At 40.4% G+C, this 26,181-nt stretch overlaps 6 protein-coding genes across 11 annotated transcripts; 2 read left to right on the top strand and 4 right to left on the bottom strand.

The window, feature by feature from the left end:
• Positions 1–63: 63 nt before the first annotated feature.
• LOC104735253 (uncharacterized) lies at positions 64–2,755 on the bottom strand. 2 transcript variants are annotated; one of them, XM_010455008.2, is made up of 9 exons: positions 2,606–2,755; positions 2,467–2,517; positions 2,349–2,370; positions 2,132–2,243; positions 1,982–2,014; positions 1,260–1,385; positions 909–1,015; positions 746–817; positions 64–602 (listed from the first exon to the last, which is right to left on the bottom strand). In XM_010455008.2, the coding sequence occupies exons 1-9, from the start codon at positions 2,648–2,650 to the stop codon at positions 229–231; spliced, it is 942 nt and encodes a 313-aa protein (XP_010453310.1). In that variant the 5' UTR covers positions 2,651–2,755; the 3' UTR covers positions 64–228. The 2 variants fall into 2 exon arrangements, with proteins under 2 accessions (XP_010453310.1, XP_087327433.1); XM_087471307.1 differs by lacking the exon at positions 2,349–2,370 and having other exon boundaries at positions 2,443–2,517; positions 2,606–2,737.
• LOC104735245 (YTH domain-containing protein ECT4-like) lies at positions 2,737–6,644 on the bottom strand. The gene is made up of 6 exons (XM_087470709.1): positions 6,584–6,644; positions 4,955–5,031; positions 4,570–4,872; positions 3,786–4,289; positions 3,443–3,655; positions 2,737–3,216 (listed from the first exon to the last, which is right to left on the bottom strand). Exons 1-6 carry the CDS (start codon positions 6,642–6,644, stop codon positions 2,974–2,976), a joined length of 1,401 nt encoding a protein of 466 aa, XP_087326835.1. The 3' UTR covers positions 2,737–2,973.
• LOC104735235 (glycerophosphodiester phosphodiesterase GDPDL7-like) lies at positions 6,451–9,767 on the top strand. The gene is made up of 9 exons (XM_010454986.2): positions 6,451–6,645; positions 6,740–6,873; positions 7,004–7,300; positions 7,389–7,498; positions 7,593–8,091; positions 8,180–8,500; positions 8,586–8,725; positions 8,803–9,286; positions 9,376–9,767. Exons 2-9 carry the CDS (start codon positions 6,762–6,764, stop codon positions 9,672–9,674), a joined length of 2,262 nt encoding a protein of 753 aa, XP_010453288.1. The 5' UTR covers positions 6,451–6,645; positions 6,740–6,761; the 3' UTR covers positions 9,675–9,767.
• Positions 9,768–10,115: 348 nt separating this feature from the next.
• Positions 10,116–16,697, bottom strand: LOC104756287 (formin-like protein 13). 2 transcript variants are annotated; one of them, XR_015570672.1, is made up of 17 exons: positions 16,234–16,469; positions 15,177–15,877; positions 14,868–15,086; positions 13,150–14,774; positions 12,938–13,055; positions 12,727–12,826; positions 12,531–12,629; positions 12,367–12,408; positions 12,191–12,271; positions 12,061–12,111; positions 11,892–11,973; positions 11,724–11,818; positions 11,565–11,636; positions 11,364–11,480; positions 10,982–11,050; positions 10,815–10,881; positions 10,116–10,731 (listed from the first exon to the last, which is right to left on the bottom strand). XR_015570672.1 is itself a non-coding variant. In XM_087471294.1 (17 exons), exons 1-17 carry the CDS (start codon positions 16,304–16,306, stop codon positions 10,406–10,408), a joined length of 3,909 nt encoding a protein of 1,302 aa, XP_087327420.1. In that variant the 5' UTR covers positions 16,307–16,697; the 3' UTR covers positions 10,116–10,405. The 2 variants fall into 2 exon arrangements, 1 of the variants encoding a protein (XP_087327420.1); XM_087471294.1 differs by having other exon boundaries at positions 12,755–12,826; positions 16,234–16,697.
• Positions 16,698–17,521: 824 nt separating this feature from the next.
• Positions 17,522–20,024, top strand: LOC104735199 (probably inactive leucine-rich repeat receptor-like protein kinase At5g58150). Its single transcript, XM_010454946.3, has one exon. It carries the CDS (start codon positions 17,522–17,524, stop codon positions 19,874–19,876), a length of 2,355 nt encoding a protein of 784 aa, XP_010453248.1. The 3' UTR covers positions 19,877–20,024.
• LOC104735207 (phototropin-2) lies at positions 19,902–26,041 on the bottom strand. Of its 4 annotated transcripts, none has more exons than XR_015570665.1 (23): positions 25,887–26,026; positions 24,654–25,216; positions 24,349–24,531; positions 24,175–24,266; positions 23,913–24,081; positions 23,496–23,715; positions 23,264–23,334; positions 23,028–23,134; positions 22,893–22,942; positions 22,699–22,803; positions 22,554–22,613; positions 22,378–22,467; positions 22,226–22,302; positions 22,018–22,102; positions 21,841–21,931; positions 21,660–21,763; positions 21,389–21,438; positions 21,116–21,222; positions 20,915–21,037; positions 20,756–20,807; positions 20,548–20,660; positions 20,315–20,455; positions 19,902–20,234 (listed from the first exon to the last, which is right to left on the bottom strand). XR_015570665.1 is itself a non-coding variant. In XM_087471271.1 (23 exons), exons 2-23 carry the CDS (start codon positions 25,166–25,168, stop codon positions 20,112–20,114), a joined length of 2,718 nt encoding a protein of 905 aa, XP_087327397.1. In that variant the 5' UTR covers positions 25,169–25,216; positions 25,887–26,041; the 3' UTR covers positions 19,902–20,111. The 4 variants fall into 4 exon arrangements, 2 of the variants coding, with proteins under 2 accessions (XP_087327397.1, XP_010453258.1); XR_015570664.1 differs by lacking the exon at positions 25,887–26,026 and adding an exon at positions 25,386–25,692; XM_087471271.1 differs by having other exon boundaries at positions 21,841–21,921; positions 25,887–26,041.
• Between the last annotated feature and the right edge of the window lie 140 nt (positions 26,042–26,181).

Raw genomic sequence — 26,181 nt, 5'->3', positions numbered from 1 at the left:
TTTATATCGAACTCCTTTTGGAAACTGGAGAGGCTAAAGCAGCTAACAAGAGAAATGCACCAGTGAGAGAACATATTTTCGATAAATCCATAGCATTCTTGTTTTTCCTACATACACCACAAAAGTCTCGTAATAACATTCATAGTGCGCGTTAATCTTTCATGACTTTCCCTTCATTACCAATATATAAGATCTCAAATATAAGACGGCAAAATGAAAACTGAGTAATCAGGTTGCATCCTCGAACAAAGTCTTCTCCTCCACAATCTTGGCAATACTTCCGTTTACTTGTACCCATACTTCTGCTATTTTCTTGATTTTTCCATCAGAAACCTCCACCAATGTGAAAGCTCTTGTTGTGTTGCCACTCTTCTCAGACTCATCTGCTCCACTCAAACAATCTCCCTGACAGTTTTCCTTTGCCCTCTTAACTCTTGGAACTATTGCACCGTTCAAATAAACAATCTGGTTGTCACTATCTTGCACAACCATTTTCCGATTTCCTTTCCCTGATTCCAACTCCTTATGCATGTGTCCAAACACGACTAAAGGAATCGATAGCTTTGTTGTATCCTTCAGCTGGCGTATTGCCTGTTCTAGATCTGAAACATTAAATGAGGTTTCTTATCAATAAACACTAGCTTCTATTCCCGCATAGCGTTCTGCATCTGTCACCAAACTAACTATAGAATGAGCAAGGATAATGCTACTAATGCCAAATTAAAAAGATGGCAGCTTACTTTACCTTGATCACCATGGTCACCGCCTTCATCCCCCCAGTCTTTTCCACATATATCCTCTGCTTGAGAACCAAGACCTGAAAAACACATAAACCTTATCCTTATAAGTTCAAACCTGACTGGCTTAAGACTAGACCAATAAGGGAGGAGTTTTATAGGTTGATGCACCTGTTGGCCCATTATGAGCAAGAATTATCGCCACATGATCTTCTGGTGTTCCATGTGCAGCTCGGCATATACTCCCAGCACTAGTATCCATATCACGAACTCCGTACCTAGAAGTGTTCAATGAATTGTAGTTTTCTCAGACTTGAATCCAGGGTGGTTAAATTGCTATCCCTAATCACTAGAGTTCAAGTATAGAAAGAGCTACAGATTCACTAAAATTATCAACTCATTTTCTTATGAACATAGTTATTCCAAGGTTTTTTTCTTTTCTTCTTGGAAGACGAAAAGCTATTCTGACCCATACATATTTCATATAGAACATACATGAAGATGCCAGTCAAAAATACTAACCTCTTGACAAGAAGCTTTTTCCGGTGCAATTGATTCCCCCCATGTGAAAAGGGTCGACCACCAACAATACTGAGCTTCAATGAGGGGAAGTCCAAGCGTTGATATCCTACATGCTCGTCACCAAGGCTGTTGATTGCAGAGGAAAACAAAAAAGCACAAGAAAACTTTTCGGAGTCTGTATCCAGTAAATCAAAACCAAAAACTACAGGAAATAGAACTAAGGATCACAAACAGAAAAATCACAAGCTCTTTTTTTGCAAACGAATCAAGAACACCAAAAGCACACATTTCCTTTGTTTCAACTTTCAACCAATAAACCCTCTCTCTAAATCTAGTTCCCGGAGATGGGTCTCACGATGAGTCCTCTTTCCTCTATATATGGGGTTCTCGGAAGAAAGTCTTAATAAACCTATGAATAGAGATCATATATCAAATCAAACAACTTGATAGTTATCTCAAGTAGCTCTAACATCGAATTAACTTTGAGTGATGTTCATTAAATACCAAATTTCTGAACAATAAAGAAAATAAACAAGCATTGCAGCAGCATCGTTTACATAACATGTAACAACACAAGAATACCAGGTAGAAAAACTAAAGGAGCAAGCAAAACCACATGTGGGTTAAAATTGACAACCAAAAGCAGTAAGTGATCACAGGTATGTACTACTTCTTGATGTAGCATGAGTGTCAAAAGCACAAGCAAATAGTGGAAAACTCACCTATCGAGTTGCATTTGAACGCCGTTTGGTTTGCTGAAAGAAACATAAACCAGACAATAGAAACCCTCACTATTAGAAATCAAAGCACAAGACCAAGACCAATGTTCGAAAAAAACGGTAAATCAGAAAGAAAAAAAGGTTAGTGCTAACCTTGAGAACTTCTGGGTGTTCCAGGCATCGTGATTACCCAAAATAACTGCTTTTGGGAAAGGAAGAGCAGCAACGCTCTGCACAAGTGGGACATCTTCCTCACCAAAATCACCTGAACTTAATCAAAATCATCAAAGGGTAGTATATGAAGAAAAAGTAGATTAAAGAAAAAAGTCGAAAAGGAAGTCAATTCGTCGAAAGTAACAGAGAAGCTTGCCTGTGAAGAGAACCAAGTGAGGCTGCAAATCATGTTCAGAAAAGGAATTTAGGGTTCATAAGCGACGGGGAAGTGAACATGAAAAGGGGTTTACAAAGATGGAAAGAAATCAAAGGACCTGCAGTAGCCGAAGAGCCTTTTGATCTTCATCTAGATTCCAGAAGCCATGCTTTAACACAGAACACGAAAAAGGTAAGACTACACAAAAAGATCAACGATGGCTTTGCGAGAGAGAGAGAGGGAGGAAATAACATTACAATGTCTCCGACAACAGCGATTCGTACGAAAGAAGAAGACGCCATTAGAGAAGAACTACAGAGACTTGAGAATTGATTTTTAGATGTTTCTAAAGGAACAAGGAGAATGAATGACACGGAGCACCAATGAATGATACCAACTTTTTTTCTTTTCTTTTATAACCTGAAAACGGCGTCGTTTCCGCATAATGCTACAATAGTCACAATTGCTGACAAACCCTACAAGGAATTGGATTTTTTCTTTTCATCCTTGCCTTTTTTTTCTAGTATACAAACACCCCCACCCCACCCGAATGGAAAAACAGAGAACCCCAATTGCTTATTGTTACCAAAAAAGAATTGTCTCCTTCTACTTACTACTAACTGTATCAATCAGTTATTAACTCTTCTTTTTTCCCCTCCTTTCCATCTTCTACTGTGACAGCTTGAAGACGCTCTGATAGCTGCTCCACTGAGGTCTCTTCTTTCCCAGCTTCTTTCTTCGTTCCATCTTCTCCTCCCATCTTCTGCCTCTCTCTCTCATCATAGTAGCCGAAATCTTCGAGGATCGATGTATGTGCCTCATATTCTTTGAAGATTCTGAGCATCTCAATCCCCTGACGTAGTTTCACCTGTTACAGTTTCATCAATTTAGTCACATCACCCACAAACATAGATTTTCCGTTAGTTAATGCATGCAACATCTAATTTAAGGATTCAAACGAATGCAAGCTTTTTTCTACCAAGCCTTACATGCCCTTCAGTCTAATACCACGACAGACTATTGAAGCAAAACTTTCCTCCAAAATACAACACCAACTATTAAGACAGAGAGAAATAAATGATTATAAGACCCACCTCCTGCGAGTCTCGGCTGTGTGTCACCGGCTTGTTCTCATTGTTTTGTAAAAGTATATGACTAAATCGGTTATTCGGTACATCTTTCACAATATGCCATTTCACTGGGAACTGCCCACTCCACCTGTCTTGCTGCCAGTAACCAGCATCCTTTTCAAAGTCTACAGGTCCGACCATTTCGGACACCCCACAGAATTGCCCACTAGCATTTACCTGCAAGATTTTGAACTTTTCGTTAATCTCACTGGTTCCTTGAAGCAACTGAAAGTTGTCTTCCAATTGCTATAAGAAGGAACATATCAGTTACATATATACTATTACTTCAACAGAAAAAAAGCCATACCGAGAAGAACAGAAAGATTGGGCACTTCCCACCCATCTTCTCAGCCTCTCGATAAGCCGTATCTAGTTTTTTGTTGCCATGCGGTGTGCTGGCCCAGACATTGTATTTGATACTCCTGTGGACATTGTCTTCACTAAATGACTTGACGATAAAGAATTTGGCGTTCTTATATTCTGTCACAAATTCTGGATGGTTGTACAAACTGGGATTTGGTCCAGCTGTACTTGAATCACTCGTTGAATCATCAGTAGTAGAGCCAGGTTTGGAGCTGATCTTGCTCTTTACCCGGCTTGATGACCGTGGTCCTCGATTACCATACAGATCATTGGTGGTAGATACAGGGCCCTGCTCCTTCTCTCGCCTTTTACCTATGTCAGGGGTTACTCTGACTCGATTATCAACTCCATAATATGGGGCGACAGAGCTAGGATTCTGGTAAGATCCTACATGATAATACCCTCCCAAAGACGAGCTTGAAGCAACTCCACTCCCATGCAAAGTCACCTGATAGAAGAAGATGTCAACAACATGCGATAAGCCCATGAAACTGTACACTAATTTGAATTTGATGAGTCTGCCAAAAACGCTTCCATTCTCCGAAACCATTAAAGGGAAGAAGAAACGAAAGCTTGAGTTATAAATGAGAAAATTTCATGGATCTTATAGGTTGAGTATTAAAATAACCATCATACTAATAATAAGGGGTGCTAATGTAGTTCTTCCTGTAAAAATATGTTCACCTAAGCAGCCCATAAAAGTTAAAACATAAGAGAAGAGTGTTAACCTGTGAAGCATTCTGGTCGTATGGGCCAAGTATACCCATCGTCTGAGGATAAGGTATAGGAGATGTTAAAGAGTTGTCCCCTTGATTCCCAAGAAAATTGACACCACCATATTGACCAAAAGGAATCATATAAGCAGATGATGGGTCAATATCAGAGGGAGTATAATACGTAGCAGAAGGTGCACCATAAGGTTGGTAAAAGGCAGGGGAGACTGGGATTTGGCCCTCCAACATCATAGATGTATAAGGGTTGAAGCCATAACCAGGATGGTACATAACAGATGAATTGTCATTGTAGACAATCTGAAAAAATAAAGAACAACCAAGTTAATAATGTAACGAAGAAGGAAGATAAAACATAGTAATAGGACAAGTCATAACTAACCTGTGGCACATGCATGCCTTCAGGGTTAGTAGCATAATGCTGATATCCATCCCAACTGTTAATGCTTTGTGCATACCCTAGAGAACACACACAACAATCCAATTAAGTACTCTCACAAGCCAAAAGGGGATTATATACGAAAGAGAGAGAGAGAGAAGAACACAAATAGTACCAATGCATGGATGGAATTAACTTATCCGAGATTCGATTCGTCATCCGTTACGAAATTTTTGAACGTTCAAAAGTTCTGAAGTCTGAGGAATTCAAATCTCTGAATTGTTCGCTTTCTTTTTTTAACGCCTAATTCATTTATTGCATTGAAATCGGATACAGAAAAACTGATATAATTAACATCGGACAAAAAGTATACAATGCAGATACACAGAGAACACGTGATAATGAATGATGAAAAAGTTGTTTTACATGTTTAATAGTACTAAAACTTTACTTGCTAAAACTGATTAATTCTTTTCTTCTTTTCATTTTAGAGTCAGTTCCAATATGTGGGATCCTTTTTGACTCCATAGTCGTCTAATTTTGTCAATGATATACTGATTTTTCTAAGTGATTAGTCGTTTTTATGATCCCATATTGCTAATGGGGCATTGATTAATTTGTCACACCCCAAGCTCCTTTCCGGACCTTATCATTAGTACTCACGATCGCAACATTCAAAAGCTGTGTTTGAGTGCAAAATAAGACGTCAAAGGCACGGGCACCACATTACTTATGTGGGATCCGATGAAAATGGCCATGACCAAATGACTTTTGATCCTAAATAATCTTTTTTACCCATGAAGACCAAATGACTTTTTGATCCTAAGTAATAAATTTTACCCAATTAACACCAACTTTGTCGTTCGGTGGTTCAAATCCATCGTTCTATGTGTGTGCATCTTCTCCAATATTCCATAAAATACAAGACCAAAAACATTGTATTTCCTTCACACCCAAAAAAAAAAAAACTAAAACTTGACATGGAAGCTGGAACAACTTATTATGTATTCCTTGACCATAAGGTAAATACGTAATGATAGTCGTTAAGTAGGGTAGACTAGACCCATTATATAGCAGGGACATCCAAGAGTTGTATTACAGCTCAAACAAGTGTAAGTTTGTTTTCTTTTCTTGCTTGTAAAACATATCTTTCATCCAAACACCAAATTCTCATGTTATAAAACTACTTCCTCTGTTAAGTATACTACGGCCGGTGGAATGAATACTTCGATTCCATGCATGGCTCAACTTTGAACTTTTCATAACAAGATGGAATGGCACACCTTCGATCAGTTCGATGTCAGGTTCTAATATCGACTTTTTATATTTGTACGTGTAAAAAATTATTATATGTGCAAAATTGTGAAGAATGGAGGAAGTAATTAATATATACGTATTTTTTTATGTCATGGAAGATTCATGCAACGAACGACAGAAACGCGGTAATTAAAGGGAGATAAAAATAGGTTTAAATGGGTGTTCAAGCCATAAATGGGATGAACAATTTTCTTTCTTACTATTAATTAACTTTCTTTTTCCTCATTCCCCCATTTTACAACGTCCCTTCTTTCTTTAGCCCCAAGCTTCCGTTTTTCTTCATCTTTTTCTTTTTTCACAATCTCAAACCCATACAGGGTAAAGAAGCACAAGGAGGCAGAAAGAGGAGAAGGGGCTTATGTTCTTGCTTTCGCATTGTGCGATTTCTTAACCTCTTTTTCATTTTTTAAAAAAATTTAATTTGTTTGCGTACGTCTCATAATAGCTTTTTTGCCTTTGTGTTACAAACAGGATTTGATTAATAAACACAGATATGCTGAGGTTTATCATCCTTTTGTCCTTTTTTATACACTCATGTGTTGGGGCTCCCAGGGCTCCTGCTGCTGCCGCGGCTGTTCCTGCCAAGAAATGGCTCACCCTTAACGGTATGTATCATTTTACTTTACATGTATGATTTTTTATTCTTGGTAGTATACATATGATGAACATGCTCGTAGTACATAACCATATTTGTTTGTTTCTTATAAGAAGCCATACCTCTCTTTTGTCTTTCAGGACTAGAGCCTGCGGTTGTCGCTAGAGGCGGATTCTCTGGTCTTTTCCCGGAGTCAAGCGCCCCTGCAAACGACATGGCTGTTAGCACCAGCTCGCCTGGCCTCACGATGTTATGCAACCTTCAGATGACTAAGGACGGTGTGGGTCTTTGCTTGTCAGATATCAGACTTGACAATGCAACCACCATCTCAACGCTCTTCGCCAAAGCCCAAAAGACTTACAAGGTCAACGGTCAGGACCTCAAGGGATGGTTTGTCATTGATTACGATGCCGAAACCATCTTCTCCAATGTCTCTCGTATGTCTTCTTTCTCTTTTTTTACCTTCAACACTACTCTCCCTCTCCACCACCAGTACACATTCTCATGTTTTGTATTCTTGAGCAGTCATCCAGAACATCTTCTCTCGTCCCAGCATCTTCGACGGCCAAATGCCGGTTTCCGCTGTGGAGGACGTCCTCGGAACCAAGCCTCCCAAGTTCTGGTTGAGCGTTCAGGTACCACTTCTTCTCTTATGAGCATATGATTGAGCAACATAGGGAACGTACAATCTTGTTGATTCATTAAAAATAAATAAAATCATATATGCAGTACGATGCCTTCTACATGGAACACAAGTTAAGCGCAGCCGAGTACTTAAGAAGCTTGCAATTCCGCGGCATTAATGTCATCTCATCTCCGGAGATCGGTTTCTTGAAGAGCATAGGGATGGACGCAGGCAGAGCCAAGACAAAGCTCATCTTCGAGTTCAAAGAACCTGAGGCAATTGAGCCCACCACCAACAAGAAGTACAGCGAACTTCAACAGAACCTCGCAGCAATCAAGGCCTTTGCTTCAGGCGTTCTTGTACCCAAAGACTACATTTGGCCCGTTGACACGGCTAAGTACCTTAAACCCGCCACCACCTTTGTGGCTGATGCTCACAAAGCCGGTCTAGAGGTCTATGCTTCTGGTTTTGCCAATGACATGCGCACCAGCTTCAACTACAGCTTTGATCCCTCAGCTGAGTATCTTCAGTTTGTGGACAATGGCCAGTTCTCTGTTGATGGCATCATCACCGATTTCCCGCCAACAGCATCACAAGCCATTAGTGAGTTAACTTCATCTTATATAGATGTATCCACAAATATTTGGTTATTAGGAAGAAGCTAACGCCCCACACGTCTGTGTTCTTGCAGGTTGCTTTTCTCACCAAAAGGGCAATCTCCCCAAAATAGGGAATGCGTTAGTTATAACTCACAATGGAGCAAGCGGGGACTATCCAGGCTGCACTGATCTGGCTTACGAGAAAGCAGTCAGTGATGGAGCAGACGTGATTGACTGTTCTGTTCAGATGTCCAAAGACGGAATTGCTTTCTGCCATGATTCTGCAGACCTCACAGCAAGTACCACCGCTATGACTACCTTCATGTCCCGAGCCACCAGTGTTCCTGAGGTCCAGCCTACCAACGGCATTTTCTCTTTTGATCTCACCTGGGCTGAGATTCAATCTGTGAAGCGTAAGAAACTGGTTTCTTTTCTATAGATTTATGAAACTATCTGATACTTGGTTAAACCACTGACATAGGATTTATTTCTCTTCAGCACAAATTGGGAACCCCTTCACTTCCACGGGCTTCGTAAGAAACCCAGCAAACAAGAACGTTGGGAAGTTCACAACTCTTACTGAATTTCTTGAATTCAGCAAAGCAAAGAAAGTTCCCGGAGTTATGATCAACATAGAGGTAAGCCTTTTTTTGAACTCCCAAATGCTTTTAAATTTTACTCAAGGAAGCTCCTCTAACACCTTGTTTGTTAACAGAATGCTGCTTATTTAGCCTCAAAGAAAGGCTTAGGAGTTGTTGACGCAGTTAAGTCGGCTCTGGCCAATTCCACACTCGACAAGCAATCTACTCAGAGGGTTTTAATTCAGTCAGATGACAGCTCTGTCCTGGCTAGTTTTGAGGCTGTTCCTCCGTACACCAGAGTCTTGAGCATTGACAAGGAGATTGGAGATGCTCCCAAGCCATCCATCGATGAAATAAAGAAGCATGCAGATGCCGTGAATCTCAAGAGAACTTCCCTCTTCACCGTCTCCCAAAGCTTTGTCACAGGGAAAACTAATGTGGTGGAGGAAATGCACAAAGGGAATATCTCTGTTTACGTTTCGGTGCTGAGGAACGAGTACATCTCCGTAGCATTCGACTACTTCTCTGATCCTACGGTTGAGCTTGCAACATTCATTGCAGGGAGTGGCGTTGATGGAGTCATCACGGAGTTCCCTGCCACCGCTACTAGATACTTGAGTAAGTCATGAAAAAACAATATATGCATAACCAAGATATGTACAAAACAGAGATAAAGGCTGATCAATTTATATTTGATGCAAATGCAGGGAGTCCATGCTCAGATTTGAACAAAGATCAGCCCTACGCCATCTTACCAGCAGAAGCTGGCGCTCTATTAGCCGTGGCAGACAAGGAAGCACAACCACCGGCTGGTGCCCCGAACCCGCCTCTTGATGCCAAAGACGTGATTGATCCGCCTCTGCCTCCAGTTGCAAAATTGGAAGCCTCTAATGAAGCTGAAGGATCTAAGCCACATCCCCCTCCTTCAGGCACTGTTGCTATCGCCGCTAATCTCGGCCTTTCCTTGCTGGCAATGCTGGCCTTGGGAGTCCTCTGTGTTGCGTAAATATAGATTGATGCAAACAGTTTGTAATATGAAATCCTCTTGTTGACACTTATGCTACATGTTTTTATTATACGTTACTACAATTTACACACACATGCACACAACGATCAAATGTGCTCTTGACGATTAGTTCAGAAACTGGAATCTTGACTATCTACCAAATTTTGTGACAAAAAAAAAAAAAAAAAAACTATCTACCAAATTTGAATATTTTGTCTTCTATTTTCCCTGACAAACCCTCTCCACAAGGTTTTCCTGCATCTACTAAAATCACCTTAACAGTTGTGTTGTGTAATCGGATCACAATATCAAAGACAGTTTCTCACTTGTTTCTTCTGAGTGGAGTAAATTTTTTTCACTCTCACTATCCCTAGTATTTTGAGCAAAACTCAAAAGTGCCTCCTGCATAGTTTTAAAGAAGTAAATGGGAAAAGACACACATGAGGAAAACAAAATCACATTTGCTTGCTTAGATTGACCAAACATGTGGTACGATGATGTATTTATGTTTATTGCTTTATATAATTACAGTATCTTATACCCCTCCCCTACTTTACAAGTTAGCTTTGCCGTTAAGAAGATAAAATATTGTTGTCCTTAACATCCCACTTCTTCTGTTGTTCCATGGTATAAGCCAGTATTAAGCACGCCCTTCACCTTCACAGGTGCTTCATCTCAAGGCCGGTCCAGTCCTGGACCATTTCCATCTAGAAATCGGAACAACCTGTTATTCAAGAAGCCCTTGTTTTTGTTTTCTCATTCTCGACTTCTTCATCCAAGGGCTTCTTGATTTCTTTATCTAATCCACTTGTTTTTGTTTTCTCATTCTTGACTTTTTCATCCAAGGGCTTCTTGAATTCTTTATCTAATCCACTTGTTTTTGTTTTCTCCTTCTCAACTTCTTCATCCAAGGGCTTCTTGATTTCTTTATCTAATCCACCTTGTTTTGATTTCTCCTTTTCAGCAGCATTCTTCTTGGCTTCTGCCTCGAGTTGTTTTCCGTTTTCTTCGTGTGCACGATTGAACAGTCTTACAAAGTTTAGCAGAGTCGACACCACTGCAATTTACAACCACTCACTAGATTCAGAAAACTTTTGGAACACATGGTTTCACATTAAGCTACTGAAAAGGATTGCATACCTTGTTCAAAAGGGCACTTAGCAGGGTCTTCACCAAAGTAAAGAATTAAGCCGTCCACGTTTCTTCCCTGCAATACATTGTTTATTTATTCTGACCAAGTTCTCAACCAAAGGTAGATCAGAGCAGGTATATTATATCTATTGCACATTGGGCTTTTGGGGACATACCACTCCTGAATATAGTGAAGCCAAGCACCTTACTTCTGCTTCTGCATAATGAAGGAACTCCTTCAATATCTGAGAATATTTTTGAAAGCCTTGATTAATATGATATCAAACAAGAATGAAAGGAATCAATTATCAACTCTCTAGTGTCAAACATGTTGCATGGTTCATAGTTAGTTATTATAAAGAATATTTCTCTTAAACTTCACTAGCCACATAATTTTTTTACTGTCTACCCTCGTTGGCCTGCTTATCTTTCTTATTAGACTTGATTATTCTCCCAGTAAACGGTATGTGTTTCTTATGAAGATCAATTTTTCATACATATTTTCTGTTCCCTTGCAAAAGCCTTGATAGAGAAAACTACCATCAATGACAGCAATACCTCGTTAAAATTATGTGAGATTGGGCCATCATTTTCGGACATGGATAGTTCCTGAACAACTTTCTCCAGTCCCTTGTTTATAGCTTGCATCTCTTCTGCCAGAAACTTCAGTTGAATCTGTATCAAACTTCAGGAAATTAACGCCCGTTTCAAGTTTTCTTATAGATTTCCGCAGAAACATGAAAATTTAAAACTAAATACCTTTGTTGCCGGCTCCAGTGAGGATAGTTCTTTTGTGAAATCTAAAACTTCTGGAATTTTTTCAGCAAGTATCTGTAAAAGATTCCATCAGACTATATATTTCGCTATATCTACGTAGTACATCCATAAAGCTACAGAAGCACAGACTAAAATAGCTACCTTGCATAGATAATGCATTAGAGTCATACGGTTGTTACGTGCCCTTGTTTCACTGAGTTTTGGCAGACTGTCCAATTTAAACCCAACCGCAGCACCTAGGCAAAAACTACTTTGAGAGCAGGATAAAAGATAAAATACAGAGTTGATACATTCCATTGCCAAACTCACCCCTAGCCGTTCCTTGGTTTAGGGCGTTCCCAAGAGATAAAATTGTCTGCATTATTCTTTTAAATTTTTCAGAATTTTTTACCTGATGAAAAGAGGAACAAAAGAGCATCAGTAAGACATGTTTTAATCATGTTGGGAGGTCACCTAGACTCAGTTGAGTCTGACTTACCTGCTCTGCTGCGGAGTTCACAACACCTAGACTATTCTTGAGCTCAGAAATCTACAAAGTTCACAGAAACTTTAAGTACCACACTGAAAGGTCCAAAGAATCTTAATTAGCAGGGTATCAGCTTTCAGACCTGAGAGCAAAACTGCATTTTGAATGAGAATACTCTGAGCTTTGTTTCTATTCGCGGGACTTTCATCATTTCTAAGAAGAACTGTTCAAACAATTTCAAGAAGCATATTTGGTGTTAAATTCTAAAAAGCATAATGGTTACTCTTATGAGAATAGAAAATTTTCTAAGTTTTGTACCAGTTCACATTTTCCAAGCTTTTCCTTGTCACCATTGTACCCCTACAAACCAGTAACAAATGAAGATAAATCAAAAGAACATATAAAACCTGGATAACAGAACACCCATACTTTTTCTAGGGACAGATCAGCAGAACATAAATCTACGAGGGCACCTCTTATACCTTAAGTAATTCCATTTCTTCTCTTGTTGGGCAAAACTTAATTAGGTTCTCAACCTGATCAGTATCAAGAACCGCCTCTTCCAGGTTAAGCACTGCGTTCTGTCAATATATTAAAGACAGTTAGCTTTTAATTATCATGGGCAGAAATAGGGAGACATGGACGTTGTACCAAACATAGCTGCTATGATTACAGTACATCTTAAACCTGTAGAGCTTTATATTACCGTCAAATCCTGCAAAGGTACTTTCACTTTTGAAAGCATGATTTCACAATTGTATGCTCGTCGGTGATCAATCTGCAAATAAGAGTTTACTATTCAGTCTTTTAAACCACAGAGAAAGCAATCTTTTATGGAAAAAAAATGAAATCAGACACTATTACATACTAACTATTAGACATAATTTACCAGTTGGACTTTCTCGACTTTAGGTCCACGAGAGCTATTTAGTCTCGATTTTCCTGCCTGCTCTGGAGCAGATGCGGAGAAAAGACTTTCAAGCTCGGTCATGTCAATGTCAGGAGCCCTAAACAAATAGGTAACATATGATTGACTTGAAAATCATTAAAGAATCTGGAGGCATCAGAGTAATAAGTGACAACAAGGTGAACAATGCATACTTGGAAGCTTCACTAGACATTTGTGTTTCAGCCCATAAGCTCCCATTGACAGCTCTTGTCAGTTTCAGCCAGTGGTATGGCTTCAACTTTTTGGTTGGATTATTCTTTTGATTAACACGTAACATTCGCCCTTTTCCCGATGAAAGAGGTCCAGTTGGTAAAGCAGGCGTTGGAGGAACATTAGGACCAGAAGACTGGGATGAATTGGTTCCTAACTTTGGAGGAGGAGGAGGTGGTGCTGACGGTGCCCTAGTCTGACCCAATGGTGGCGGAGGTGGTGGTGCTGACGGTGCCCTAGTCTGACCTAATGGTGGCGGAGGTGGTGGTGCGGTTGGAGGAGGAGGAGAGGCAGAATGGGTGGGAAGCGGGGGAGGTGCAGGGGGTGCACTAGGTGAACTTTTAACAGCTGAGAATCCATTAGATTGCGGTGTTGGAGGAGCGGGAGGAGGGGGAGGAGGGGGTGAAGAGGCATGAACAATTGGTGCTGGCGGTGGGGGTGGTGGAGGGGGAACTTTAGTGACTATGTTCTGGTCTGAATGCTGCATTGGAGGGGGAGGGGGAGGAGGAGGAGGAACCGGTCGAGGCAAAGCAGGCATTTTTTCTGAATTAGACACTGGAGTAGGTGACCTCTCCGGTTGTCCAAGATTTGAAGCCACGGCATCGGAAGCTCCTTTATGAGGTGCATTAGTAGGACCGAGTGAACTTACTGTCTCAGATTTTGATGGTTTGGCGGGAGTAGCTGATGATGCTTGAGGTGACAGGGACGATGAAATTGTTGTACTAGAAGATGGTTCAGGACATTCATGGGATGTAGAAGCAAGGGGAGATGTTGTAGGCAGAGTACTGGGATTTGTTTGGTGAAACGTAGAGCCTGCTAATGACATCCAAGAATTTCCTTGTGAAAGAGGCTCTGTTGGTGGGACAACAGAGTGCTCCAATTGCTCTGAAGGTTTAGAAGGAGCAGCTGGAAGTGGAGGAGGATCTGGGGGAGGTGCTCCTGATAGAGTCAACGGTGGTCTTGCAGGATGAGGTGGTGACGGTGTCGATGGCAGAAGCGTGACCGCTTTCCCATTGTTTGCAGAAGGAGGACTATTTAGTTCTGAAGATTTAGCGTCCAAAAGAGGTTTAACTGTTGCGGAATGATGCACAAGCTTCAGAGAAGGGGACTCTTGACTTAACAACTTTGTTGCATCCTGGCTGGCGGTATTTTCCTGATTACTTATCTGAAGGACAGAATGCAGATCTTCTGCTATAAACTTCTTGACTGTATCGTCAGTAGGAAGCTTTTCTGGTGTGTCGATTGTTTCCACCTCGGACACTGAAGACAATTTGAGCTTTGCACTATTTTCCATTGCTGCGTGTTTTACAATATCATGGATACTTTTGGGGCTTAACCCTTGTAGTCTTGGGCTTGAATTACCATCAGGTCCTTCTTGAACAGCATTTGCAATGGCTAACTGCTGAAGCATATTGCGTGTGGCATCCGTCTGATCAGACCAGTCAACTTGATTGAATAACTCATGAACTTTGGAAAAGACTTCTATAGGAAGACCATCTTTCTCTTCCAAGCACGAAAAGTTCATCAAGTCAACAGACGAGGCAGCATCCATATCTGAGAAGAGAAGCTACACAGAGAAAGTACTCTTTGTGAGCCCTAAATTACAAAGTAGTAGCTATATGAACCAAGTACAGAGAACATGAACTACATGAGTACATACCTCAACTCTGAACCCGTTTGGGAATTCTTTTATATGCCATAATTTGTCGACTTCATCACGGTTGAGCATCAAAATGTTTGACCTAATAAAAGCAGTGTTGAAAACCACTCGAAACATCATCACCTCTCTTTCCATGTCGTCGTTCAAACTGAGGCACTCGATCACGATATCACCTTGCACATGACAATTAATGTCAATCTTGACTAGTTCACATTCTGCCTGCGTTGAGAAAACAACATCGAAACGCCATTAAATCATATTGCAAACATGGAAAAAGAGCTAAAAAGCACAAGAAACACACAAAAATACCTGCTTGTAGACTCTCAGGTGTTTCCCTTTCTTGGGGGTAGAGTACAAAAGCTTGGGCTTTTTATCATCTACAAAAAACGGATCCTGGCCATAGATTCGGAACATAGGGCGAAAACCTACTTGTCCACTAACATCAGGAATAAATCTCAAAATAACACAATCCATGGTGAGAGCCCTATCCAGTGGAGGCCATTCAGAGACCAAATTCCTTCTCGAAACATACTGTAGATAGCGAAGCTGAGAAGGAATCGGGTTCAAAGGTGAGAACAAACGCAGAAGCTCACGCGGAGCCTGCTTGTAGATCATGTCCAAGGTCTTGTACTCACCACTATACTGTTTCCGGTATATAAGGAGGGAAGCTAGCATAAAAGCTAAAACTGGCCAAGCCCCGCTTTCACAATGCATAAGCAACAAGTTATTTGGGCCGAGTGAGAGCCAGCTTTCACTTGACCGGAGAAAATGGTGCATCATTTCCACAGGCAACAACGAGCAGCCTTCGTAGTGCCGAGGATAATCCATTATAGTCAAGCCATGTTCTGACAAGACATCAGCCATCACACTTCGAGAACCCCCTTCACGGAAATTAAACACGAGAGAGGACGCTTCAGGGAAGTGCTCCTGTAGTTGATTCACAACTCCCCCCATATATACTTTGTAGTTGTCTTCATCCCATGAATCGGTAGAGAAGCAGCAATCAAACACTACAAACACACACACACACAAAAAAAAACCCTTATCTTCAGTTCAATGTCTTTTTTGCCAATCATTGATTATATGAAAATTTTCATATCTTAATTATCCATAAATTTCTAGGCTTTATCTTAAATATCAAGCAAGTTCTAGGCTTTAACACAGATATAAGCAATGGTATAACTTTTAGTACGATCTGACTAGAGCTATGAAATTTTTAAGACAAATCTCATAATGGGTATACATAGTGGACCACTGGACCTAGATGGAAGATGAAAATTCCAAACTTTTCAGATACACAATCCCAGAAGACCGAGAAGTGCAATGAGCTAGGCAAAAAAACAGAGGAACAGGAAGAAACACATACCAAAGACTCTGTCGCATATCTCGAGCAAACCATCTGGAGGCTTACGGTAGAACAATTTACGAAACAACGCCATTTCTTAGCATACAAAAAAATCCCAAACCCTCGAATCCAAAATCGACAACCTTGGTTTGTGTTTCCGTTTGATTCCAGAGTTTTGTAACGAAAAGTTGTCTTTTTTTTTGTTTTTGTTTTGGTTTGATTCTGTTAGGTGATGTTGATTTGTTGTGTGTTGTGATGGTGATGAGATGATCTTTAGAGAGAAGAAGGAAAAGGTCAGCTGGCGCTTTGTATGACGTGGATCCCACGATCAGCCGCCATCTCTCTACCGGGCCCTGACACGTGTCTTCTCATCTACGGACGAACCGGCATTAATCTCTCTCAGCCCATTTAATCCTTTTAATGGGCTTTTTCATTTAGGCCCTTTAGTTAAAACCACTGCTCTCTCTTGCATTGTTCTTTCCTTTGTCTCTCCAATTGCAAGTTTCAGACTTTTGAATCCCCAACTGTTGTGAGTTAACGATTTTAGCATACGTTTTTCTTTAAATAGTGAGTGAGGCTATTTTTATCCAGAAAATGAGCTCTGAATCTGATGATCAGTTAGTTTTTAACTTTTAACTACTTTGATGGTTTTTTTTTTGTTTTCTTCTTATTCGCGGACATCAAGGCGCCAGTTTGGGGGCTAACGTTAGTCAGATGAATGAATGATTCTCAATTTCCAAGGTTGTGTGTGACAGAGTCAAAAATGAAAAAAGTGATATTTTTACATTAATAAGCCAAAAACCTTTTGCTGAAATGAGAAACCACAACAACCACCCACTCCTCCACTCACCAAATCCATTGACAACTTTGGGATATTTGGAAATAATTCACAAAAGTATGATACAGATTCCATTTCCTATTATTACTACTTGTACTCACTAGCAATATACTTTACCTAATTAATATAATCTCCCCACATCTCTCTTTTTTTGACTTTCAACGACTCTCTATTTCTCTTTCCCACTTTCTCCAGTGTCCATATACGATACAACCAAAAACTCAACTCTCCAACTCTCCCAAACTTTTCAAACCCTTATCTTCTTCTTCTTCTTCTGAATATCTTAACTTCTGATCAAACTCTGATTTTTTCATTATTTTGAAGCTGTGCACGTGAAAGGGATCTCAAATGTATTCTAAACTATCACCTCTCTACCCCGTGATTCCATTATGTCTTTTCTTCTGTTCACACAGTCTGTCTTCTTTCTGATCTTTCCCATCTATCCCTTTCTCCAGCTCCAGACACCAGATTATGGGGTTGTCTCTATGGGGATCTCTCCTGTTCTTCTCCTTCTTCGTCAAGCATCTGACCAGCCAAGATCCCAACACCGACGCCTTTCATCTCTCTCACTTCTTCTCTGCATTGAGATTACCGCAAGTTCACACTTTTTCTTCTTCGTGTTCATGGCCAGGAGTGGTTGTTTGTGACACTAGAGACAACGTGCTCCATATTTCGGCTACTGGGTTGAACCTATCTGGTTCCATCCCTGACAACACCATTGGCAAAATGAGTAAGCTCCAAACTTTAGATCTCAGTGGAAACAAGATTACCTCTCTGCCCTCAGATTTGTGGAGTCTGAGCTTCCTCGAGGCTCTCAATCTCTCTTCCAACCAGATTTCTGAGACTCTTCCCAGCAACATCGGCAATTTCATGTACCTTGAGACGCTTGATCTTTCTTTCAACAGCTTCTCTGGTGAAATCCCTGCCGCTATAAGCTCCCTTGTCCGTCTAACAACTCTCAAGCTCAACAACAATGGTTTTCAGTTTGGTGTCCCTCCAGGACTTCTCAATTGCGGATCTCTAGTCTCCATCGACCTCTCATCCAACCAACTCAGCGGGTCTCTGCCTGCTGGTTTTGGTTCAGCATTCCCACATCTAAAAAGCTTGAACCTTTCACGGAATCTGTTTCAGGGCTCATTGATAGGAGTCTTGCATGAAAACGTGGAAACACTTGATCTGAGTGAAAACAGATTTGATGGCCATATCTTGCAGTTAATACCCGGCCACAAACACAACTGGTCTAGTCTGATTCATCTTGACTTGTCCAACAATCGCTTTGTAGGCCATATATTCCATGATTTGAGTTCAGCTCATAAGCTGGAACACCTTAACCTCGCGTACAATCGTTTCAAGGCACAAGAGTTCCCGCAAATCGGGAAGCTTTCAGCGCTGCATTATCTGAATCTATCCAGGACCAATCTCACTCATATCATACCGCGTGAAATCTCGCGGCTGAGTCATCTGAAGGTTCTTGATCTCTCCTCCAATAATCTCACTGGCCATTTGCCAATGTTGAGCCTCGAGAACATTGAGATACTTGATCTCTCGCTGAATAAGCTAGACGGAGACATTCCAAGGCCAGTTCTTGAGAAACTCCCCATGATGCAAAGGTTTAACTTCTCTTTCAACAATCTAACCTTTTGCAACCCCAACTTCTCACAAGAAACAATCCAGGGATCCTTCATTAACTCCACAAACAACTGCCCCTTCGCTGCAAAGCCGATTGTTATAAATAGTAAGAAAGTCAACAAGAAGAAGACAGGGCTTAAGATTGGTTTGGGATTAGCAATCTCCATGGCGTTCTTACTTGTAGGACTGTTGATCATACTTGTGACTTTAAGAAGTAGAAGAAAAACAAGAACTTGGGCAACAAAGCTAGCCACAAACAACAACACAGAACCCAACTCGCCAGACCAAAGTGATTCAATCACGTACATCAAGCAAGCAACACAAATCCCTGTGGTAATGATCGACAAGCCATTGATGAAGATGACACTTGCAGACCTCAAGACTGCGACTTTCAACTTCGATAGAAGCACAATGCTATGGGAAGGCAAGTCTGGTCCTACTTACGGAGCAGTCCTAGTCAGTGGATTCAGAGCAGCTTTAAAAGTTATCCCAAGTGGAACCACATTAACTGATATGGAAGCCTCGATAGCCTTTGAACGCCTCGCCAGAATCAATCACTCAAACCTTGTCCCGCTATGTGGATACTGTATAGCTACAGAGCAAAGAATTGCGATTTACGAGGACCTCGACATGGTTAATTTGCAAAGCTTACTCCATAACAACGGAGACGATTCTGCACCGTGGAGACTTCGGCATAAGATAGCTTTAGGGACGGCGAGGGCTTTAGCTTTCCTTCATCATGGATGCATCCCTCCAATGGTTCACGGAGAAGTGAAGGCTGCAACAATCTGGTTAGACTCTAGCCAAGAGCCACGCTTAGCTGATTTTGGTTTAGTCAAACTCATGGACGAGGGGTTTCCCGGTTCCGACGAATTAGACGGGTACACACCACCGGAGCAGGAGCGAAATGTTTCTCCGACTCTAGAATCCGATGTGTATAGTTTTGGAGTTGTTTTGCTTGAGCTCGTGAGTGGGAAGAAGCCGGATGAAGAAGAATTGGTGAATTGGGTGAGAGGATTGGTGAGGCAAGGGCAAGGATTGAGAGCTATTGATCCAACGATGATAGAGATAGGCTCGGAGGAGGAGATTGCGGAGGCGGTGAAGATAGGGTACTTGTGTACCGCCGATCTGCCATGGAAGCGACCTACGATGCAGCAGGTGGTTGGACTTCTCAAAGACATTTCTCCAAACAGTTGATGGGCCAGTTAGTGGGCCTTAATACTGGGCTAATCACACACTTAACATAAATATTAACATGGTCTCACAAAAAAAACTCTACAGCTTGTAATGTTTATTGTTGATTTTTGTGATTTTAGAAGAAATGAGAGAGCGGTTTATATGTAAAGCAACTACTACAATACAACACCTTTGCTTTATTGAGAAGAAGTTTTGCTTAAAAATGAGATTCAAAGGTAGAAACGAAGAGTGGGGATTAGAAGATATCAATGTCCAAGTCCATAGAATTAACAAGCACACCATCATCCTCCCACTTTATGTCTTTGGCATTTGGATCTTTCTCTATTATGCGTAACGGTGCATCTAATGGTGGAGGGCTCTGCATTGCAATCACTTTATTGTATTAGGCCAACAAATACAATACGGGCTGATTTATATAACACTTTATTAGTCCCCTACCATGCATCGTATGAGAGGCCAATTGATCCCGCGGAAGAAAGCGTGCTGCTTTATCTCATTTGCACCACCTTTCGATCCTAACCGGCTGCTCGGATCTCTATTTAACAATGTGTTGATCAACTGTCTACCTACAAGACTTACCTGCACAAACACATATGGTTATATACTTATATTAGTATTTTTCTACGTTGGGTGCATTGGAAGACACACATGTTATTAACAAGAAAGCTCACAGGGATACTGCTGGGGAAGGTGAGATCTTTGTGCAAGATGTTGGCAAATGTCTTTTGCCTATTCTTGCCTCTGAAAGGTGTGCGACCATAAAGCATCTCATACAACAAGATACCTAAAACAAACACATACACAAAAGAGATGAGCATATTAGAAGGGGTTGTGACGTGAATCGTTATCATAATCAGGTAAGATGGTTGTCGATTATACCAAGTGCCCACCAATCAATAGCACTTGTATGACCAGCACCCGTGATTATCTCCTGAAACCATTATGTAAACCATGAGTAGAATACCCAAAATCTGAAACACATTGAGGCAGATGCAAAGGACGATTTGCAAGAGATAAACATTAAGTGCATTATCGTACAGGTGCAATGTATTCTTCAGTCCCTACGAAGGAGTTTGACTGGGTACTTGGTTCTGCGACAAATGTTGGTAGTGGTTGACTTTTGGATTTCCTTCTTTTGCTAGGTGCAGCCGGAACAATTAGCTGCACAGGATAAGTCTCCTAATTATAACATTTCTGTAACTTGCCAATAAATAAGAGTAGAGTTGAATAAAAAAGCACCTGGGGTGTGCAGTTCGTCATGAATGATAAATCAAAGTCAGCTAATACAATGTGTCCATCCTTCTTGAGCAGTATATTTTCAGGCTTCAAGTCTCGGTATACTATTCCTATTTATGGAACATATATACAAATATTTAAACGAAACAATAACTCAAATTATTGGACGATGACGAGACTACTTAAAGTCTGTTGCAATTTATAAACAAGGGATGTTTAGATCAACACACACAATGAATCACCAAAAATAAGATATTTTTTCTGCAGTTTATTTACCTAAGCAGTGAAGATATTCTAAGCCGATAACGACCTCTGCTGCATAGAACCTGATGACAGAGATTGATTAAATTGACACATAAGTGCAGATAAAAAAATGACAATGAGGTTTATAGACTTCATCAGTTATCTAAGAAACAGCTACCTAAATTACTGATATAGGATGCTAAGTTTCCTTGTTAACATATCCCCTCTTTAGTTAATACATAACCAGGAGATCTTGTCTTACACACTATACATTTAGCTCAAAGAAAATAACAAAATAGGATACCTTGCAGAGTCCTCTGTTAATATTTTCATAGGTTGTTTGTCAAGAAGTGCAAACAACTCTCCACCTGGGCAGAAGTCTGTAATCAAACAGACGTGTGTAGATGTCTGCGGAGACGAAGAAAAACACTTCAGCAATGAAACAGAAGAACTGATATGATGCAAACAAAAAGAAAATTATCTACCTGAAAGGAAGCGTAGAGAGTAGGAAGGAAAGGATGATCCAGAAGGGCAATTATTTCCCTTTCGATGCATGCTCGGTGAGCCTGCATAATGCTGCATGTCGTCAATGAGAGAAATAATATAAATGTTGCATTTTCCAGCTTTCCCTCTCTATAGGAAACTCATTCTCCATCATATACCTTGTTACGATTCAACATCATTGTTTTCTCCATTGCTTTCATGGCATACAATTCACCTGTGCCCTTCAGCTCAACCAAATGAACACTAGTTTTCCAACCAAAAAAAAAAAAAAAAAGTCAATCATACAAGTCTATACTAAGTAAAAGGAGACTCAAGGATAGTTTGAACTTCAAGTTTATTGTTATGGACAATGTTAATATGTCATACCTGCCAGTATCACCGGAACCCAATGGTTTTATTGGTTTGAAATGATGTAGTCCCACTGTTTCTCCACTTGCTTGGATCTGCAAACGAGACTGTCAAAATAAGAACAGGGTGACTGAGAAACCAAGTAAGAGGTAATGTGGTTTGATGCATGCCTTTTTAATTGCTTTCCAGGACGTACTCTCCTTATTGTGAGGCAGAGGATAGACAGGCCTCGAGTGTGCAGCCCACAGGTCTTCGGGCCGCTAAAATACATTGCAAATCGATCGAATTTATACTTTTACATCTTTGTCAAGTAATCATAAATAAGGAGATGTAAAAGATGCCTTACCGAATTAGCATCTGGAAGTTCTCTGACAGCTTCATCTACATTTGTTGCTGTAGCTTTCACCTGAATTATATATAACCAATGTGATAGTCTTCTTTGATAGAAAATAGATTTTACAATAAACCGCAGTAGGAGATTAACAACGTACCAATTTAGAACTCTGCATCTCTGTTTTCTCAGACAAACGATTTTGGAGGGGCTCTACATGATCACTTCCATCAAGCTGTACACCTATGAAGTATTGAAGCTCTCCCTAATGATGAAAAAGGTCATGTAGTCAGAAAAAATGCACGGTTTTCTTCAAGAATCTGTATCTATAAATTACAAAAATCTCACGGCGACCTTTTGATCACGCATAGGTTGCAAATGGAATAAGTTCCAGAATTTCTTTCCTGCAATGGTTTCGAGTATTGATGACACATCTGCACTGAAATTTTATAATATGATCGTCCAAAAATGTTCAGTATAGATAGTTACCGCTTTTAGTATAGTTTATCAACTGCACAGTAATCTCCCTTTGATCCTTTATTGCGTCTCTTATCTTCTGGACAGTCGATTGATCGGTCTCTGGCCCCTGAAGAAACCTGAAGCCAACCATTTTGCACATATCCATATCATGAATAAACAAAAACACAGTCGGAGAAAACTGCATAACTAACAGACATGATGAACTTCATGAGTAAATAGATACAAAAAGAAGAATATTCACATACCGACAATTTCTCCCCAAAATCTCCTCGCGTGTATACTCTGTCAATTCAAGAAAGCTATCTGATGCAAAGATCTGCAAAGGAAACAAATTGCATCATCATTTCAAGGTTTTCTGCTTAAATAGTAGCACACTTGAATTAGAAAAAAAATCAATATAAGCAACATCTACAATTGATACAAAGAATTTTGAAAAAAGACCATGCATCTCAATTTTTAGACTGAAAACACACATACAATGGGATTATCAGGAAGACGAGGATCACTGATGACGAAATTCTTCTCTATCCGCTCAAGAGTGGTAGCTAGATCAATTCCTTGGCGTATATCCCTTTCTCTTTCCGAAAGGTCCCAGCTGTCCCTCTGCTCTATTACTTCTGTGCTCAACATCAATTCTTCAGGTTCCATATTTGCAACATCTTCATGCTTATTCGAGCTAGGCGATTTGAGCCTTGACCTGCACATTTCACGAGGTTTGATCACAAATCATTCAAATTATATATGTACAGCTTCACAATTAACTAACCAATCCATTTTAAAGCATACATTCTAAGGCCCAGCACAAGGTTACCAAAGTATACAAGAAATAAGACATTCCTTGAAGCATTTTATGTATATGGAGACTATGGAGGATTTGATGGTGAAAATACTCACCCCGTTGAAACACGTCCAGGTGTTTTGACCGGCTTTGAAGCCTCATCTGACTGCATAGTTTGTCTACCAGGTGTATCATTGCTCACAGAATCCCGCACTTGAGACTTGCGATGTCTTATTGTCTGCACGACCTCTGTAATGGAATCCAAAGCTTTCTCCTTCTGGCGAGCTGATACCATCAAGAACATTAGCTAAACTATATGATTGTTACTATCACAGAAGAAACTGTTAAATTTATGGAGAGATGCAAGGGAGCACAAACCATCATATCGAATCAGGGATTTGGAGAGTCCATTAGGCCTCAATTCTTTGTCGTTTACACCTTCTGTGTATTTGCTAACTTCGACCTGCATCCTGCATATGGAAGTGTCAAAATGATTGATAGAGGAGACAGTCGATTAACTAGGAAATAACAGGGAGGAATTAAGGGAGGTACCCAATAAACTTAATGGTGTTGCCCTGGTCGTCCTTGATAGGAGTGATTGTGAGAAGATTCCAGAAAGGAGTTCCATCTTTTTTGTAGTTTAACAGCCTTCCACAGTAACTTTTTCCATTCTTGACACTATCTCTGATTTTGGCAACCTCATTCTTGTCTGTATCCGGCCCTTGCAGAAACCGGCTGGCGTATTATCGAAAAAGTTATAAGAACTTTTAGAATAAGTTGGCATAGATTTCAAAAGCAATATTATGCTAAGTAGCAATTAAAGATGACACTAGAAAAAGATATGAGAGGAGCCGTACCAGTTTCTTCCAACAATTTCCTTGGAGGAATAACCAGTCATGGTGAAGAATCCACTGCTGGCATAGACAATGGGACAGTGTGGCTGAGTGGCGTCAGAGACAACAAAAGTCTGCTGCAACGTGGATAGAGCGGTTTTGAGCTCCTGTGATACTCTAGGGAAAGCCCCTGAATCAGAAGAAGTAGATTCTTCGGATGACCTCCTAGACATGGTCCTGCTTCGTTCCACTTCACTGGAGACCTTGAAACTAATGCCATCTTCTCCCGCCTCCGGCTTAACAGCTGATAAACCCCATTCAGCCGTTCTTTCAGTTAGCTTAGCGGAATCTTGAAACTCCATCCACTTACTACTGCTGCCTTTGACGTTGCCATCAAGAGGCGGCTGTGATGAAGAAGAAGTTGAAGATGATCCATGTGTCTCTTTTCCACTGGAGGGGTTAAAGACTTCAAGGGATCTACGTTCACTTAAAGCCTCCGTATCATTCAAGGGAGATGGAGGGGCTCTAGGCCTCTCCATAATGTATCTTTATTCTTTCTCTTTAGGCTAAACAAAGTAATGAATAGGCTGCAAATAAAAACCAGACACCACAGAAAAACAAAGTTAGATAGATAGATGAGGCAGGCACACCTGTAGGTTCCGAAAACAACTAATAAATGCCATTAAAGTCTTTGGAAACAAATCAACAAAACACGTTAAAGAAGTTGAAGTTTAATAATAAAAAGTTGAAAAATACCACAGAGTAGCTTTATTATCAGCTGCAACTCATGGATTTATAGTACAATGGCTTTAAAAAGGGCAATGACGATGAGAAAAAGCTTTCAGAGATAAACCAACTTTACAAAAAAAAAAACACACACACAACTGTACTGAGTTATATTATTTTGAGCTGAATAACGAAATCATGTTTCTGAGGCTACAAATGAGCGATGCGGAAGCCTGGGAGGATAGAGACATCACTATCAGTAATCAAACTCACATGGACCCAATTTTTTTTTTTTTTTTTTTCTCAATCAAAGAAGGACCACACTCTTGTTTCCCCTAAATACGTGCACTATTGTTTATCATTCCCTTAGGTCTTTACAAAAATTTCTCCGTCATCAACACATTTATTACGCCCCTCCCCTCACATCAATTTCACCAGTAAGTACAATATAATTCACAAAACAATCACACCACACACTGTTTTTTTCTCATTTCGGTTAAAATCATGTAATAATTCAAAAGTAAAACTTACTAATGTGGTAGAACATGCGCCATATCTGATTCGACGGAAGACGAACTCGACTGTGTGGCTTCTTCTTCTTCTCTCCCAAAGATGCTTTCGCAGACGACGAAATCGAGTAATTTTGTTTCTTCTTTCACTGTCTCTTTCAAAATAATGTTGCAGTTGCAGAGTCGGATCCCAAAGAGATATTTAAGGCCTTAAAGCCCAATTAGGCCTAGTGGGTCTTCATAATGGGCCTTATTAATTAAGATGTAGAAGTGAGTGAGAGAGACGAGGGAAACTGAAACTGAAGCTGTTGAGAAGA

Source organism: Camelina sativa, chromosome 2, assembly GCF_030686135.1.
Source record: "Camelina sativa cultivar CO46 ecotype springtype chromosome 2, ASM3068613v1".
NCBI lineage: Eukaryota > Viridiplantae > Streptophyta > Magnoliopsida > Brassicales > Brassicaceae > Camelina > Camelina sativa.
Note: the sequence above shows the minus strand (reverse complement) of the source record. Positions and strands in the feature narration are given on the sequence as shown.